Source organism: Mycteria americana, chromosome 3, assembly GCF_035582795.1.
Source record: "Mycteria americana isolate JAX WOST 10 ecotype Jacksonville Zoo and Gardens chromosome 3, USCA_MyAme_1.0, whole genome shotgun sequence".
Lineage (NCBI taxonomy): Eukaryota > Metazoa > Chordata > Aves > Ciconiiformes > Ciconiidae > Mycteria > Mycteria americana.
The window spans coordinates 39066327-39084604 of NC_134367.1; the positions used below are offsets into that span (position 1 = coordinate 39066327).

Sequence of the window (18278 nt, forward strand, 5' to 3'; positions counted from 1 at the left end):
TTCCAATAATAGAACAATCAATGAACATCTCGAGTTGACTACTGTCAAGAGAGCTCAAGGAGTCACTTTCTGTATCATTTCCCTATTGTAAGCATTTAACAAAAAAAAAAAAACAAAACCAAAACTGGGGGGAGAGGGCGGACACAAAATCATTTAAAGCCCAAAAACATTTAAAGAAGTTCAGTTCCGTAATTTCACCGTAGCAGAAAACTATGGTAGAGCCTTTGTGAATACTTTCATTTTAAAATCTATAACTGAAATTTCCTATAGCCCCCTGTAAATGACTTACCAATCGGGGGCAGGGGGATCAGTTAAAATGCATATGGTAGGAAGGTATCATCAAGATTTGTACCACAGGTTATAATGACAGGAGAATGACATTTTAAATAGCATATTCTAATCAATTTTGAAAAAGAAAAAAAAAATCAAAATGCAAATTAGCAACTTTACAATAATTTTGTATTTGAGAACAAATTGGGTTCACACCTGGAAAGTCCCACTGCTTTTATAACTATTTCTCACAGTACATAAGCTTTCTTTTAATTCAGGATAGTTTCAGCAGGCCCTAAGGCCCTGCAGTACATCAAGTAAAGCACTTAGTGCAAGTATTCTCATCAGTATAGTGAATAAATCACCAGTAGAATTTAAAATAGAATTAAAAGCTACATCTTCCTTTGCCTGTGTAGCTTCAAAATGCCTACAGTTCTTGTTTTATAGACAAAAAAAAAAAATACTTTTAGATTACTCTATAGTTACCTAAAGCATTGATTATATATAGACAGCACATAAAAGTATACTAACTTTGTGTAAATCAAGATTTTGTGGTTTATTGCATTTGTTTACAATTTTTGTGGGGAATTTTTTGGTGTAGCTTGACCTGAAACCATTAAACATATCTACATAGGTTTTTTCAAGATTCTTTTATCACACAGTGATCAATTCTCTACATTCATTTTCTGTAGCGCTCTCAATTCCAGTTTTCCAGAGTTCGTGAGTATTGACACTACTGAAAAAGTACAAGTTCAAAACACACCTATACAAACAGACAAACTAGACAGAATATTGCAGATAAGGCTACTGTTTTTTTTCTTTTTTTTTTTTTATATATATATAAATTTGTTTAAACCAGGCACAGAGAACTTTGGAACACACAATACTGAAAGCCACCTATGATAATCTTTGAAGGTTAGGTGTTTGCAAATTCCACAGTCAAGCATTCGTCCCTATAGCTTTAACAATGAATACACAGATCTTTTATTTCCTCAGCACTTCAAGTGAATTGTACCTTAAACACAGTGGTTCTAAAACTGTACCATATTTACCAGAGTAAGACTATAGATGAGCTAATTAAAGTGCCACCACATTCTATTCAACTGTGTGCTTTACTTCACAACAGAGCTGACTGCTCAGAGGCCAGTCTCACAACAGTGAAAATACATGCACAACTGAACTGAGAGCAGGCAATGGCAGGGCACTTAGGTACAGCGTAGAGGTTCATTGTGGAGCATGACAGTAAAAAGTACGGGCCGCAACAATCAGAGAACCAGTACTTACACACATAACTTAAGGAAAACTGCATTATCAAACTGTACTTTTACATGAAGTTCAAGCACAAACTTTTTCCAATATTCCCAATTTGCCCAAAAGCTCTGAAGAACACACCCCCCCCAAACTTTAAAGACGTATAATTCTGCACATTCAATTCCACATTAAATCACAAAATAAGCACTCGCTTTTCAGCCACCTGTGAATTTAACAATAAACCCTCACAATTTAAGATTAGCAAATACATTTCCAATCTACAGCTTCATGTAACATTACTAATAATATGTCTTGTTAAAGAATTTCTCTGAAAACATACATACAATATATACTGTGGGTAAAGGACACAGTGAACACATTATTTCCATTCTCTCTAACAAATACCTAGTGATTATGTGCAGTGTTTTAATGCTGATGTTAAAAATTACATGATTCCTGTTCTTCCAGTCACGTTTTACTTGTAACAAGAATCAGAACTTCAGAAGTGCACATACACGGACTGTGAAGAATATGAATTAGTGCTTGTTCCACATAGGTGCTGCTATAGGTCCCTGCGGAGCCCTTTCAACAGTCACAAATTCATCAGGGTTGTCAAAAGCTTCATAGTGCATTAATAAATCTTGAATAGCACACTCCTCGATCTGGAAGGAAAAAAGAACATTTATGTCAGTATAAGATCTACTTTTATACCAGTAGCATGGTTATGAACTGGCTTTACTGGTCCTGAATGCACGTCTGCTACAGACCTCCTAATCAGGAAGAAGTAGTAGATGAGGCTTTCTTCAGACAACTTGAAGAAACCTCATGTTTGCAGGCCCTGCTCCTCATGGGAAACAAGCCATCCTGATATCTGCTGGAAAGTCAACACAGCAGCGCGCAAGCACTCCAGGAGGTTTGTATTGGTGAAAACTTCCTAACACACATGATCAAGAAGCTGATGAAGGGAGACACTCTTCTGGATCTCATACGTACAAAGGAGGACTGGCCAGGGATGAGAAGGTCGAGGGCAGCCTTGGCTGCAATGACCATGAGATGGTGGAGCTCAGGATCCCGAGAGATGGGAACAAGACAAATAGCAGGGTAACAACCTGGGACTTCAGAAGAGAAGTGTATGATCTGTTCAGGGATCTGCTTGGCAAAAATTCATGGCGTACGGCCCTGGAAAGAAGAGGGGTCCAGGACAGCTGGTTGATTTTAAGGATCACCTCCTCCAAGCTCAAGAATGGTCCATGTCAGCGAGCAGGAAGCCAAGCAAGAGTGGCAGGAGGGCTGCATGGACAAAGAAAGAGCTCCTGACAAAACACAAACAAAAAGGAAGCATACAAGAGGTGGAAGCAGAGAAAGGTGACCCAGAAGGAAAACAGAGACACTGAGCACACAGGAACAGAATTAGGAAAGTCAAAGCCCATCTGGAGTTGAATCTGGCAAGGGACATGAAGGGCAACAAGAAGGGCTTCTACAGCAGCAAAAAGACGACATGGGCCCACTGCCGAATGACAAAGAACATGGAAAAGGCTAGGGAACTAACAGCCTTCTTCATCTTGGTCTTTAGCGGTAAGATCAGTCTTCAGCAATCCCAGGTCCCTGAGATCAGAGCTGGCCAATATGACTGCAAGCCCACTCTCAAAAAAATCTTTGAAAGGTTGTGGCAGTAAGGGTTGGTTCCTGAGGTCTGGAAGGAAGCAAATGTCATTCCTACCTTCAAGAAGGGCAAGGAGGATCTGGGCAACTACTTACCAGTTATCTTCATCCTGATCCCTAGGAAAGTGGTAGAGCTTAAGTACAGACTAAGAGCTTAAGTGGACAAGCTTACATAGGGACAATATAAATGGACAGCAAGACGGACTGAAAACTGGCTGAACTGGTGATCTCAAAGGGTTGTGATCAGTGGCACAAAGTCCAGCTAGAGGCCAGTCACTAGCACCAATACTGAGACTGAGATTAGGGCCTGTACTGTTTAACATTTTCATTAACTACCCCCATGATGGGACAGAGTGCACCCTCAGCAACGTTGCAGACAATACAAAATTGGAAGGAGTGGCTGATATGACAGATGGTTGTACTGCCACTCAGAGGGACCCAGGCATGCTAGAGAAATGGGCTAAGAGGAACCTCATGAAGTTCAAAGGCAAATGCGAGGTCCAGCTCCTGGGAAGAATAAACCCAAGCACCAGTACACACCGGGGTGTGTAGGCTTTCCAGCTAGGCTGGAAAGCAGCTTAGCATAAAAGGATCTGGGGTCCTGGTGGACAAGTTGACTATTAGCCAGCAATGTGCTCATGTGGCAAAGAAGGGTGACAGCCTCCTGTGCTCTGAGGGACAGCATTGCCAGCAGACTGAGATAGGCGATCCTTCCCCTCTACTCAGCACTGGTGAGACACATTTGGAGCGCTGGGTCCACTTCTGGGCTCCCCAGAACAAGAGAGACATGGACATACTGGAGACAGTCCAGTGAAGGGACACAAAAATGATTAAGAGCTTGGAGCATCTGACATATGAGGAGACACTGAGCACACTGCAGTTGTTCAGCATGGAGAAGAGAAGGCTTAAGGAGATCTTATCAAAGTGTATAATTATCTGATGGGAGAGAATAAAGACAACTGAGCCATGCTCTTCTCAGTGGTGCCCAGTGGCAGGAGAAGAGGCAATGGGCACAGAATGAAATACAGAAAATTGCATTTAAATATAAAAATATTTTTTACTGTGAGAGTGGTTAGACACTGGAACAGGCTTCCCAGTGAGGCCATGGAGTCTCCATCCTTGCAGATATTCAAAAGCTGCCCGGGCACAACTTTGAGCAACCTGCTCTAACTGACCCTGCTCTGAGGGGTTTGGATTAGACAATTTCCAGAGGTTCCTTCCAACCTCAACCATTCTCTAATTCTGTGAATGCATTAATCATGGACTCAGTAGTCAGTTTGACTTTAATATAGGCCTACCTTATCAAACAGCAATGTGAAGTTATTATTACATATTTAATATCATTATGTAAATGATACTAAGTGTACCAATACATAATTAATCCTAAAAACTGATCTCTGAAACAGCCATTGAAAACTCCTTGTGTTACTTCACAGCTGCAGTAACTCAGCACTTTACCTGGATCAAAGCCAAAGGTTTTTCTCTGCTCCTAATAAGCGCAGCTTCTTGCTGGAGCTCTTCCTCTACAATAGCTGAAAACATGACAGGTGCTATCACAGGAGAGCTAGTTGGTGATGCTGCTAACCAAGGACTGCAAAAAAACCCCAAATGACATTATGAGGCAACATCAAGAACAAGGTCAGCACAACACACAGAAAACAAGCTCCAGAATCTAAGCCACTGTCAAACTTACTTATGACTCTCCATCTGTGGAGAATCCAGAACATGGTCTTCCAGACCTGGGCTACTTCTAGTGGTGCACATGGAAAAAGGTAGGAAAAGAGAGTGAAAGTCACTGACAGAGCATTCTCCTACATCATACTGTAAAGTACAAATTTACAGTAGGCAATTACAAATGTGTAGTGTTTTTCCAGAAGAAAGGCATTAGGATGTAATGCTGAATTTGTCTTTAAGTGCGATACTGTAACTAGAGGAGACACTGATGCTCATTTCTGACTACCAGAACTTAATGGATTTTCAACTTGGGCATTAATTCTGGCATTTCCTAACATTTGAGCATTTGAACAAAGGCGCTTTAAAAAAAAAAAAAAAAAGTCTTTTTTAGATGTAAAATAGTCAGCTGAGTTATGCACTAACAGCATTGACTATAAATGTTTGCAATTAATATGAAAAGAATATGACTTCAAGATAAAAAAACCCAAACAACTGTCATGTATTCAAATTAAGTGTTTCATGTAAAAGAACCAGTGCTACAATAGCACTAGTAAATTATTTCCTCAAGTGTAAGCCCAGAAATTATGGACTTTCAGTACATATCCTGCAACCACCTCCCACATTCATAAGAACAGCATAAAACTAGAATTAATAGAATGTAGGGAAAGAAAATCCTGCAATATCAGTAGAGTTCCCAACAGGAAGATACTTTATTCAGTTGCAAAATGTTAACCTTTCAACAAAAAGAAGTCACATTTGGTATACTGTATGCCTTAAGAGACAAGTACATGTGTCAGAAAAATCCTGTATCAATAGGAAGAGAGGACCTATTCTCGTTATTTAATACCTATCTTTTGCAACTTTTGCAATTTGCAGAACTCTACAGAAGTGTTACAGCATACTATGAAATGCTAGCAGACTTTTTTGAATTATTCTATGACATTGTAAAAAACTCTAAGGGTGTTGGTATTTCAATAAATCAGTCTCAATTTTCTTTAAGGCTTTGGTAATCCTCTGTAAGTGGCCACAAACTCTTGGAAAAGAGGAAAAATCTATGGAAAGCTAAGAGAATTCCAGTAACTGCTAAGTTCTCTGCCTGGAATATTTTCCCCAGAACACAATTCCAAGGACAACAAGAACCATGATTCCTATTGCTAAGCAGTGAGGGCAAGATCTCAAAAAATGTGAAATGCAACATCCATCATCAAAAATGGCATTTAAATGAACCATGCGCAGCTTTTTGTCACAAAACATAATTTTGCCCACCAAACAGCCAACTACTCAAAGAACAGAATGAACACAAATTTAACTGCTCAGGGAAAAGTATATATATCTGCAGCAACAGCTGCTAGGGCATAACACTGGACTTCAAAAGAAGCTTTCTACAGTGTCACTCCCTTGAATCAAACCCAACAGATACACCTTCTGCCAGGTCATATAGCTTCTGTGTTTCCACCAGGAAAGACAGTTCATGTTAGTCAAGATGATCCTTGCCCTCCATTTTCAGTAGTGGTGATCATATCAGACACTGACAGGACAGCCAGTGGTACACAGCGTAGAGAGGAAACCAAAAAGGTCTGGTACTCTCCAAACTGGACGTTTCCAGATAACCACTATTCCAGAGTTTTGAAGGAATTGACATATGAAACAACAGCTCCATGGCAAGAGTGGTCAACTCTGCTGTACCATTCTCCAGATTGAGTATCTATAAAGCTGCAGTTCCTTTATTTTTACCTCATTAATATGCAATGCTTTTTCCATAGCTGTTGAAGAATAGTTAAAAATTGAAAAAAGGTAGAAAATTAGTATTTCGTAAATTGTTTTTCTGTTTTATCTTTGGTAAAAGAAAACCAATGGCAGGTTAAAGAATCCTATTTTATTTAAGAAAGGTATTGGGTAATGCCAGGTAAGTGTGATAAATGAATATAGGAATTCTGTAAGACATTGAGTCAAGTGCCACATAACCGTTTTTTTTTTTTAAACAAGTTTCTCAAACCTCTCCTACCTAGCTAATTCCTTACTCACTTTACAGCTGGGTTAATCATTATTTTAAAGAATAAGTTAACAAAAAGAAATATAACGAAGTTAATGTTGGTGGACACAATAAGCAGCAAAGCTCAAACCAGTAGACAATATTAAGAGATGCTATTAATTAAGCAAAGGATAAAAATGAACAGTATGACTGTGGAATAAAGCAATGGGAAAGGAAATTCAGAAGTACAAAACAAAAGACTGTGTGAAGAGAAGGCTGTAGTAGCTATAAGCTGGGAGTTTTTCAGCTTGAAGAGAAAAAGGAGAATCCAGGGTGTACTGATCATGATAACGAATCAGAAGTATGCGGTTGTGAAAAAACCAAAGTTGTTTCCATTTGAAACAAATACTTTTGCCAACATATACCACACTGGACAAAGCTTATTTGGACGATCATTCAGTTTTGGTCTCTTAGGTTCAAGGCAGAGTAATCTAAACTGTCATAGATGCAGAGAAGAATAACTGATATTGAGTCTTCCACTGATCATCTTCTGAGAGAAGACTAAAAATTATCTCTAACCTTGCAAAGGAAAGAACAAGAGAGAATGACTACACTTCATATAGACAGTATCTGGACTGAGTGCTGATATACAAGGACAGCCTCCTCCAAACACAAAATCAGATTATTTCAATGTGCCTTAAGTCAAGCAAGCATGGCAGAAGGTTGGCAGGAATGAACAGGCAACCTACATGGACTTCAAATTCAAAAAGGACACATATAAACAGTGGAAGCAGGGACAGTCTACACCAGAGGAAAATAGAAATATTACTTCTGTGTGTATGGACAGAGTTGTAAGAGCCAATGCTCAGCTGGAGCTGAAACAACTGAGAGATGTGCAGGACAAAAGGAAGGGCTTCTATATTAGCAAGAAGAAAAACAACCCAACCAACCACAGAGGTTCCCTGATGACTAGAAAAAGCTAAATGTTATACCCATTTTCAAGGAGGAGGATATGGGGAACTACAGACTGATTACTCTCACCTCAATTCTGGAAAAGGTTGTGGAGCAAGTCCTTCTGGAAGTAATTTCTGAGCACATGTGGGACAAGAAGATGACTGGGAACAACCAGCATGGATTTATGACACAAGGCAAATTGCGTCTGACCAACCTGATTGCCTTCTGTGATAGAATGACAGGCTCTGCAGACAACCAGAGAGCAGTGGATGTCATATTCTTTGGCTTCAGCAAGGCCTTTGACATGTTCTGTTATCATATTTACACTCAGCCTGAAAAACATGGACTGAGTAAATGGACTAGAAAAGGGGTGAAAAATGGGCTGGACTGAAGGGCTTCAGGGGTTGTGGATTCGCTGTACAAAGTCCAACTGGAAACCAAGTACCAGTGGTGGTCCTCAGGGACCGATACTGGGACCAATACGGTTTAGCGTCTTTGGTAGAACGGAGCACACTCTCAGCAAGGCCACAGATTAATGTGGAGAGGGTGGGGAGGATGCAGCAGTCCACATTCTGGATGCCAGGCTGCCATTCAGAAGGTCCTCAAGAGGCCAGACAAATGGGCAACTGAGAACTCATGAATTTCAAAGGCATGTGCAAAGTCCTGTATTTGGAAGAGAACAGCTGCACGCAGCAGTACAGACCAGGGGCTGCCTGGCTAGAAAGCAGCTCTGCAGAGAAGGACCTGCAGTCCCAGCCGGCAGCAAGTCAAAGATGAATTGGGACGTGCCCTTGCAGCAAAGGCAGCCAACTGCATAGTGGGCTGTACTAGCAAGAGTGTAGCCAGGCAGTCAAAGGAAGTGATTCTTCCCCTCTATGCTGTATTTGTTAGTCTACATACAGAAGATCATACCTAGTTTTGGGCTCCTCAATACAAGAGGGATGCTGTCAGGCTGGAACAAGTCCAGTGGCCACCAAGATTAGGGGCTGGAGCACATGACAGGAAGAACTGTGTTTTCTTAATCCTAAAAGAAGGCGGCAAAGGGGACATCTCATTGCTGTCTTCAACTACCTAACTGGAGGGTAGAGAAAAGATGCAGCGAGAATCTTCTTAGAGGTGCATAGTGATAGAATAAGAGGTAACATACACAACCTGCAAAATAGGAAATCCCAGTCAGATAAAAGGAAAAAAAAAAAAATCCCACTATGGGGACAATCATACACTGGAACATGTTGCCCAGAAAGGTTGGGGTATCTTCATACTTGGAAGCTGTCACAACTCCACTGGACCAGGCCCGGAACACCGTGATCTAGTTTGACATATTTTGAGCCAGGAGGCTGAACTAGAGAATCTAAATTATTCTAGGATTTCAACAGCAGAGGACTACTTTTTAGCTGAAGTCTAGATAAATCAGCTTCCAGCTTTTACTGCACTTAAGAAAGATAATAACATAACAAAAAGCAGGAAAGAACCAGAGAAAAGGAAGGAAAGAGAAGAGGAGATGAAGGCAGTTTTTTGCTTGCTGGTTTGTTTAATTAAGAGCATGTTTGTACAACTTATTAAATGCCTTTATTCAGGTGTAATTTCTCAACTTTATCTCTTTTTCCACCTGCTTTAATAATGCTCACCTTCCTGCACATTTAACAGTAACCAACACCTATCCAGCCCATTTGACAGCTATGCTCTTCTTCCCACTCACAATCCGAAGAACTCACAGCACTACTATAAATGAATCCAAGTAGATTGTTATACTTAACAAACCTGTTTCAGTACAGATAAAAAGCTCTTTCCAGAGTAAGACTTCTCAACAAACAAACAAATCAAAAAACCCAAACAACAACCCAAAAAACCACAACAGAAACTTCCAAAAACTGGAGTTATAGTTCCAGTGTCACAGCACACTCTAGTGATCAATTAAAAGCTAAGTTTAAATACCCGTGTCATCTCTCTCAATATAAATGTGGCTTTAAAATGTAGGAAGCAGTTCAGATATTTTGAAGCTGTTTGTACATATGTACATCTGTGTTTCTTGCTAGCAAGACACTCAGTCCAGATATTAAATCAACTGCAGATATTTCAACATGCTAGATTAATTCCTCAGCTGGCATCAAAATAACTAGGAGAAATGGAACAGACGGGAAATGGGAAGCTAGCATATACAGAAAAATGGAAAAAAAGCCTCAAAAATATAGAACTTGGAAACCTGGAAGTCTTGAAAATTAAAGACTGATGCAGAGACATAAGTGGTTCTGCATGGAAACAAACCAGCCAAGTATCATCAGTACTGAACCAACCTGATTAAGTCAGTTGGCTGAACTTGCCATGACTCCTGCACAGCCACCAAGATGTCCCAGCACTCAGCTCCCCGCTGTTTCCTGCGGATTTTTTCATTTGAAGCCAGTTCAGGTCCGGTGCCTCCCTGATCTAATGACTGCTCTCCGAAAAGGAACACAAAGCCTGGTCTCCTGCAGAACCTCTTGGGTTTTGCTGTACCATTTGAGTCATGTACTACTTCTTAGCTCATTATTAGCCATGCCAGAACTAGGCCATTCCCACGCGAAGCCACAAAGACTTATTTCCACTAAGACTCTTCACTGCTCCCTGGAGTAACACAGTGAAGACAACCCAGGCTGCCACAACAAAGTTAAGTCATGTCAGGCCTATGTTTTTAGCTTGGACCATGAGCTACACATGCACAGCTGCACAGCATAACTCCCAAGATTGAGCTGTCCCTGGAAACAATGCCGCCACATCCACACAGTCAAGCTTTTGGGCTGATCTGCCTCTGGACTGAATCTAATTCACATCTCCACATTCATGACACGGTTCATCTATAGAAAATTTCTGGATTGCATAAATTGGAAGGTGACAGTATATGGAAGAGTGTTTATGCAACCACCAAAACCCCCTCATCCAGAGACTTAAGAAAATTGTCAGTTTAATTACTGCACAGTCTATCCAAAGAAAAAAGACAAAGCAGGAACAGTAGCCATGCAAGTATCTTCAGAGTCCCATCAGTGAGTCTGACATCAACAGATGAGGACTATTTATGCTCTATGCACATGCAATTTCCTTTCCTTAAAAAGGAAGGGGTAAGGGTGTGGATAATTAATCTTCACAGAAACAGTCTTTGAATGCCGCAGGCAAAAATCAGAGCCTACTGTGACAGGAACTGTACAGTCAAAGAATAAAATTACCTCAAACTAGAAACTCAACTCCTAACTTTCAGATGGATGAACTAGTCACCTAGGCTCTTTATATCTAATAGAGAGAAATAAGCATCTTCAGACACAATTCAAAACAACCTGAAATAGCTCTGGAAGTGCCATCTTTTCCAACTCATTATAGTCATCTACTCATCTAGGCTCCCACTAGCTTAATGTATCATTTTCTGACAGCTAACGTATTAGGCCTGGATTGAGCTCATATAATCCACTTTGAGAGCGTGCAGACTGGCCAGACTGCACAGACTAGACAAAGAATGCAAAAGGAAAAGAAATGACTTTATGAAGATCACAGAGTAGGTGTGACAAAGCTAATAATAATAATTCAGTGCAAATTCCCTTATCACCAGTCCTTGCCATCTCCCATACAACAAAAAGCTTTATTATTTTGCTAGCAACAAAATTAATTATACCTGTTTTTCTGCAGATTTGTGCTTTGTGTCCCTACATCTCCACTCACCCCAGTAACTTCAGCTTTATCCCTCTGTTCCTGAAGAATGCCCACCTGTCACACACACTCTCCAGATCCCTCCTACCTCTCTCCTCTAACACCATCCCACACACAATGTTGCTATATTTCTACCCTCATTTTGTTTTTTATCTACCAATAGGACACATACTGCTTCTGTCCTAGGGAAACACCAGTTTCTATACAAGCTGAGCAAACAAGAGGGAGGCCCAGCAGAACGTTCTTTTCCTTATGGAGGGGACAGTTTTTAAAGGGGCATGGAACAGGAGTTCATGAGAAAAAGGAGTTAATAAGAAAAAGGGGGGTAATGGTTGTCAGGGCTCCCTGTGCACCAGCAGGCTCTGCAAACTCTTCTCCCTCAGCACAGCTGTGTAAACTTGAGTCAGGCTGCTATGCACAGAGGTGAGTTGTAAGGAAGAGCTTAAAGAGGGGCTCCCCCTCTTTACTCAGGAGCTGCATTTAAGCTCAGTCCCTCAGTCTTAGGCCTTTCTTGAGCTACGCTGCAGCTATGCCCAAGCCCAGCCTTGCTGTTCCTGACCCTGCCCTGACTTGCAGGTTTGACCTCAACCCTGCCTCATCCCAACGGACCTGTCTCCGCTCACTGACTGTGGCTCACCCTGGTTTCTGCCATGGAGCCTGCCCTGCTCACCTCACTCCGGCACAGTGGGGCTGTGCCCTTGCCAGGGAGGCCACCATCCGGCCAGTCCTGCTGTCACCCTTGGCTCCCCTACCACCGTGGGGCAGCTGGCCTGCGCTGCTTCCAGACGCTGGGTGGGAAAGTCTGTAAGATTTTCAGGCCCTCTGTCTCGTAAATATATTTGAAATGTACAGCATTCAAAGTTACTGATGATAGGGGGAAGAGATGCAGGTGAGTGGGCAACTCAGTCATACAGACCGTCAGGAAGAAGGCTGAGATTTCTTTCCTCAGCTTAGACAGTTATTTTAACCCAGAGTTTTTATGGAAGGTAGCAAGAGAATGCGTGGCTAAAACAATTTGACCAAAGAGCAATATTGTCTAATAACTAGACATATAATTCACATGCATCTCAGAACAAGTTATTTTTGTCCTTAGAATTGTAGTTCCCCAGTAATTATAAACACACAGACAAAACCAATGCATCAATATTTCAGTAATCCCTCTTAATCCACGAAAAATTGCACCTAAACAATTAAGCCAGCTTATAAGAAAACTCAGATCAGGAAATGCCAGAATTGTGTTTGAATAAACTGATTTTATTCACTCAGTGGTGACACAGAAATACTCCTAAGCAAACTCTGTTTCATGCATGGCGTATCTGAATGCTAAAGAATATCTAATTTCTACAGAAGTTAGAAAATAGAGGTTTATCATTTTTATATATACATACATATACAAATGTAACACACAGAGACATGTATTTTGTTTGGAGCCTGAAGTGTTTGTGTCCATATATATATACATATATATATACACACACACAGACACACACGTGTCCGTATATATGGAGGACACAAACACTTTGAAACTCAAACAAAATATTAGCAGTGGCATTAAATTGCTTCAGTATTTAAGCTTCCTATTCATGAGAGTATTCTGTTCATAAATCCTATTAACAGAATCATTAAAAGAATGCTTACAGGATTATTTTTTTTTAAATGACAATTTTATCCTTTTTTATTTTAGCAGAATTTAAACAGGTTATTGTGGTTCTTGTATAATGGTTGATCAATTAGGAAAAGACTGCTCTTTACCTTATGGTGTTTTGGACTGATGAATCCTCAGTTCCTTTATATCCAGCTCTTTTGCTACCAGTACCAGGTAAATTATTCGCACTTACACATTTTTCTTCTTCCATTACAAGATCACGGAATGACTTTGGCAAAGTAGAATGTAATGAAGATGACCTTTTAAAAAAAAAAAAAAAAAAAAAAAAAACCAACCAAAAACACAAAAAACCCCCCTCTTTTTATGCTTGCATTTTCCAAGACTTCATATTGTTCCATGATTCAGATAGCAAAGAGGGCCTTTTCAGTTACTAAAAATAAAAATACAATATTACTTTTGTATCTCACCATTATACCTGCTAGACCCCATTCGCTAAAATAAGTCACTTTGGGTATCCAAATAAGTAAATATCAGAAAGTAAATACCTATGAGAACAGAACAAGCCAGTAGTACGGAAATTTCATTAGAAGGGAAAAAAAAAACCCCAAACCCAAAACCCACCCCTCCATTTATTCCCCCCCTCAATCCATCCTCTTAAAAAGTAATTTTATTTTCATAGACACCTTGTCTTCGACAAGCTGTACCTTTTCTAACAGTATTATTCCTTGAAAAGTATTCTCTTAAATCACACAATGCTCTAGTACTTTCATTCTAGTACTGTTAGTTTACCACCATGAAAGTCAAGTATAGCTGATCTTCTTTCCCCAAGATACTGAACGAGTTACTCATACCTGCTGGAAGCTCTATAAATCACTTAATCCACAGTGAAATTCATAAAACTGATATGCTTCATTTTCTTTTACTTGCCCAAGTATAATGTGCGCTGTTACTGAACTAGAGCCTGCATATTATCTTTCAAAAATAAACCAGTATGAAAATACAGCAATTTAGTATCATAGCTACTCTGAACACTTTCTGATCCAAAAGCCTTTTTATTTACAGAATTCAAGGCAGTTACCATTAGTCTTTCCCTTACCCATCAAGACTTTGGAATTAATTCTTCATACATTTGCTTACATTTAACTTTACTAAGCATAGCAGTCCCACCCATTGTCAAATACACAAAATACATGTTGGAAGAACAGCTTTGCTCATTATCTACTCACAGAAATAAGAGATTAATTCTAAACGCTACTGAAGTAAAACAAGCTTTCTATACAATGCTAATTGTTTGTGCAGCTACCATAAGAAGGGAACCATTTGAAGCCAAAGACTTTCAAACTACATCTATGTGGTATATAATTTAAGATAACAAACATGAGGAGATTAAAACATTGCAACATTGTATCTGAAATCTTACAACAAAAGCATCTGAAAGTTATATATAATGTCTGAACCCTATGCTAAACCAGTCAGGCTTAAGTTTGGGGGGGTTTTTTGTTGTTGTTTTATTTATTTATTTATTTATTTTTTAATATTGCATGAGCAGTGCAGAAGGCATAGAAAGCAGAATGGGAACCTCCAGATGCAGGGGCTCAGAGTCCTTTTGCACATCCTCTATTCCTACCACCAGCTGGCACACAGGAGTCTGGGCAAGTGTTTAACCAGAACTTCCCCAAACTTACTATACCGAGTAGGCAAAAGGTTCCCTTGGGATCTGCTGTCACAGAAGCTTCTTCTGCTACTAACAATTTAAGTAGCCTACCCATTTTCATGAAAACTCTGTACTGCAATCAGATCCACTTGCAACACAGCACCCCCCCCCCCCCCCCAAAAAAAACACAAAACAACCCCCCCAAAAAAACCCCAACCCTGCATCATTCTCAGCTTGTGAGCCTATCCAAAACAATTGCCGGTGGCTTAAAATGGTTCGGCTTAAACTGGTACAAATTTCCTAACAGTAACAACACTAAATTTCAGCTTGTCCTGCCTCATACATTGTCATTTCTACCTATTTGTAGCATAAAAACTAATTCATACATCTTTTTAAAAAAAGTGGAATATGACTAAGTTTCTCTAAGCTGTAACTGCAAAACATCAAAGCATGAAGTTCCAAAACAGCTGTTGATGTTTCAGTATAAGCTGGAATACTGACAAACTGACAACCTAGACATTAAAATACACAATTGTTAATTCTCAAGTGCCTTCACTCTTGAAAAGCCATAGGCTCTCCTGAGCTTAAAAAAAACCCAAAACAAACAAACAGCACCCCCCCCCCCCCAATCAAAGTAGGTTTGGAGAACTAATAAAGTTAACACCTAGCTTCTTGGATGACATACTCTCAAAGTATTACTAGTGTGATTCCCCCGCCCCCCCCCCCCCCCCCTTCTAATTTCCACTTTTCTTCAAAGGAGGAAACATAGGCTCAGTCCCCCAAAAACTATGAAACTGGAGGCTTCTTTTGGTGCAAAAGGTAGGACATTGCATATGATAGACTCTGTCTTTTAGTCAACCAAAAAAGAGCCAGAAGGTCCCACACCCTTCTGGCAAGTGTGCTCACTGCGCATCCAAGATGAATATCTTATTTCATTGGAACACAAGTTCTATGGCTTTGACTATACTGCATGCGTGGAAAGCTCAATCCATTGCCAAATCCACTCTAATAGTCCATTGTGAATTTACAGAATACAACTTTGCAAATATAATATTAGAGCAGATGAGTAACACCATTCTACCTTACATACAAAAATACTTTGAACAACTAGCAGGAGCAATCAAATAATTGATGGCTTGCCTAAAGCAGCTTAAAGTTTATTCAACAAATGCTCTCTTCTAGCAGCTAGGCATAATTTTAAATATTCATATACCTCCCACTGGTTCTTTGCTTGAACTCTTGAGCTACCGGCATTTTCCAGATCAGCAGCCAGAGGAACGCTGCAGAGGAACGTACAGAATCATGTGTGGTGACCACATGAGCGTTAGGCTGGATTCCATCCTCCTGAAGTATATCCTGGCCTTTCCACTTGAGATGGTTTGTGTAACACAGTAGAGCCCAGCTACTTTCAAAAACTGTTTAATCAGAACCTTAAGAGCACAATATATTTTCTGGAGACAGTTATCTAAGCATATTCAAAAATCAGTCCATACTTACTTTTTAAATGCAAGGAACAGTTCATAGGCAGTTGGTAGCTTAAAATTAAATAACACTCAATAGGTAAAGAATTATCTATCAGAGAGTAGATGAATAGCATGAATAGTCAAACTATTCAGATGTCAGATCAAGGAAGTTATGCTCTGTATTTTTATATGACACTTATCAGAGCTTCTCTTAGTATCTTATTTCCTGTATTAAGAAGTACATCGTTTAACTAGAGGCATCTAGCTTAAGTCAATCAGTACAAATACTTTTAGAGTCATTTATCTTACACTGAAAAATAGGACTTCAGGAGCAAAAAAAAAACCCCTTCTGAAGAAGCCCAGATAACTCGATAAGCTACACAATGTCCTCCAACACCTACTTCAGTCTTTGTTGTACCTAAAAGTTGTGGACGGAGGGGAGAAGGGAAAGACCAGGCTGGAGAAAGACAGACGCCCTATACAAACATCCTTCTGTGGAGGAGTTCTCATAGCCCCTTCCCTTGATATCCAAAGTCTGCCAGAGACAAGTATATAAAACTGCAGCTTGAAAATGGCTAGTAAAACAAAAAAGGAAATTAACTGATGATATTTAAGATGACTGGTTGAAAATACTCATGAAATGCCTACACCAGTCACCACTGACATCAGCCCAACCCACGGCATAGCAGGTATGGGGAAGTTCCTTTGAAGACTCCAGAGAAAACCCACTTGTGACCACTGATCACAGAAATGCCCCTGACTTTGCTGGGTGCCTGAGGAAAAGGATTGACTCATGCAGGCCCCGGTCTACCTCATTAGCAGCACCCCTGGCCAGCTGCAGCTGTCCTCCCACATCAGCACGGACACCCCTCTGAGTCACCCATCAGGTAGTGCACAAAAGCATGGCTTCCCTGGTGCTGCCACGCTGAGTTGCTGATGGGTAGAAAGATGGTGGGTTTGTAACGATGCATAAATTAGTGTGTGAATGAGCCAGTGTGATTTGTGTATGTAAGACTGTGTACATCGTCATTGTAGATGTTAGGTTACATATTGTTTATGCATAATTATAGCATTAGTAGTAAGACTAAAAATAGTAGATGGAGTATTTCTTTTTAATGTAATATAGAATAGCATAACTCAGTGTTTCCTGTGTTGGTCACCATCTGATTCAACCATCAGTCTCTCCCAGCAAATTTTAAGCCTCAGAGCTACAATTGCCTGTGACACTTCCATTAGCTAAGTCAAATAACTAAATTGCTGCCTGAGCTGCAGCATCACCTGTGTAAAGCAGGTAGTGTGTTCTTTGGAGCATCTGAGAGGATCAGTGTTAAGGATTCTGAAATTCATCCACTCATTAGAATTCAGAAGACAAATCTTGCAAACCTTGTGTCTCCTATTGTGAAGGTCCCAATTACAGTTCAGAGGACAGGTAGAGTTTGAACCCTTAGGTGCAAAGCAACTCATTCGATTTCCTCTTGAAGACAAAAAGTGTGGGCTTTGCCCAATGTTATATCAGAATAACTTTGGGGGCTGGAAGAGTAAATGAGACCCTACATTTTGGTATTAGGTGTACATGGTTGAAAATAAATTGAGAAGACAGATATTGAAGTCCTGCTTGTATATATCAAAACCAAAGAATTCAATCTTTTCTTAGATTCACTTGAAATATTGTGTGCTGGATATTTTTAAAATCTCAGGCAGTTCATTTTTGTAAATAACTACTGTAGTAACATACCTCTATAGCTTGTAAGCTGGACTGTAGAAATACATAGCATATAACTATTTTTTTAGTTATAATCAACCCATGATATACAGATGCCTACAGAGAAGGATTTCTTGTCCCTACTTTCACTGACCCATGGAGGAATCCCAGCCATCACTGTCAGAATCACTACTTGAAGGACATGCCATGCCACACTACCTTGAATTCACCAAACAACTGCCCATTTCAGATCAGACTGACATGATCCTTGACAGGCCCTGTAAAATACTGAAGCCCTTTAACCTTAAGGCTGAATGTACTGCATGGTGTCCACTAGAGAAGCAAAGCTAGTTCTGGTGTCATAACTGGAAGTAGAATACCATTTTAGAATCAATTAT

The 18278-nt window shown here is 40.1% G+C and overlaps 1 protein-coding gene across 9 annotated transcripts in view; it reads right to left on the reverse strand.

The window, feature by feature from the left end:
- Positions 1-442: 442 nt before the first annotated feature.
- Positions 443-18278, reverse strand: part of IBTK (inhibitor of Bruton tyrosine kinase) — a 63782-nt gene continuing 45946 nt past the window's right edge. For 6 of the 9 annotated variants that reach the window (XM_075498268.1, XM_075498265.1, XM_075498262.1 and 3 more), the window contains 4 exons: positions 13208-13360; positions 4877-4933; positions 4642-4774; positions 443-2183 (listed from right to left, as the gene is read on the reverse strand). In XM_075498268.1, the coding sequence (XP_075354383.1) occupies positions 2058-2183; positions 4642-4774; positions 4877-4933; positions 13208-13360 (469 nt within the window). In that variant the 3' untranslated portion in view covers positions 443-2057. The remainder of the gene's footprint in view (positions 2184-4641; positions 4775-4876; positions 4934-13207; positions 13361-18278) is intronic. The other 3 variants (XM_075498266.1, XM_075498267.1, XM_075498270.1) reach the window with 3 other exon arrangements.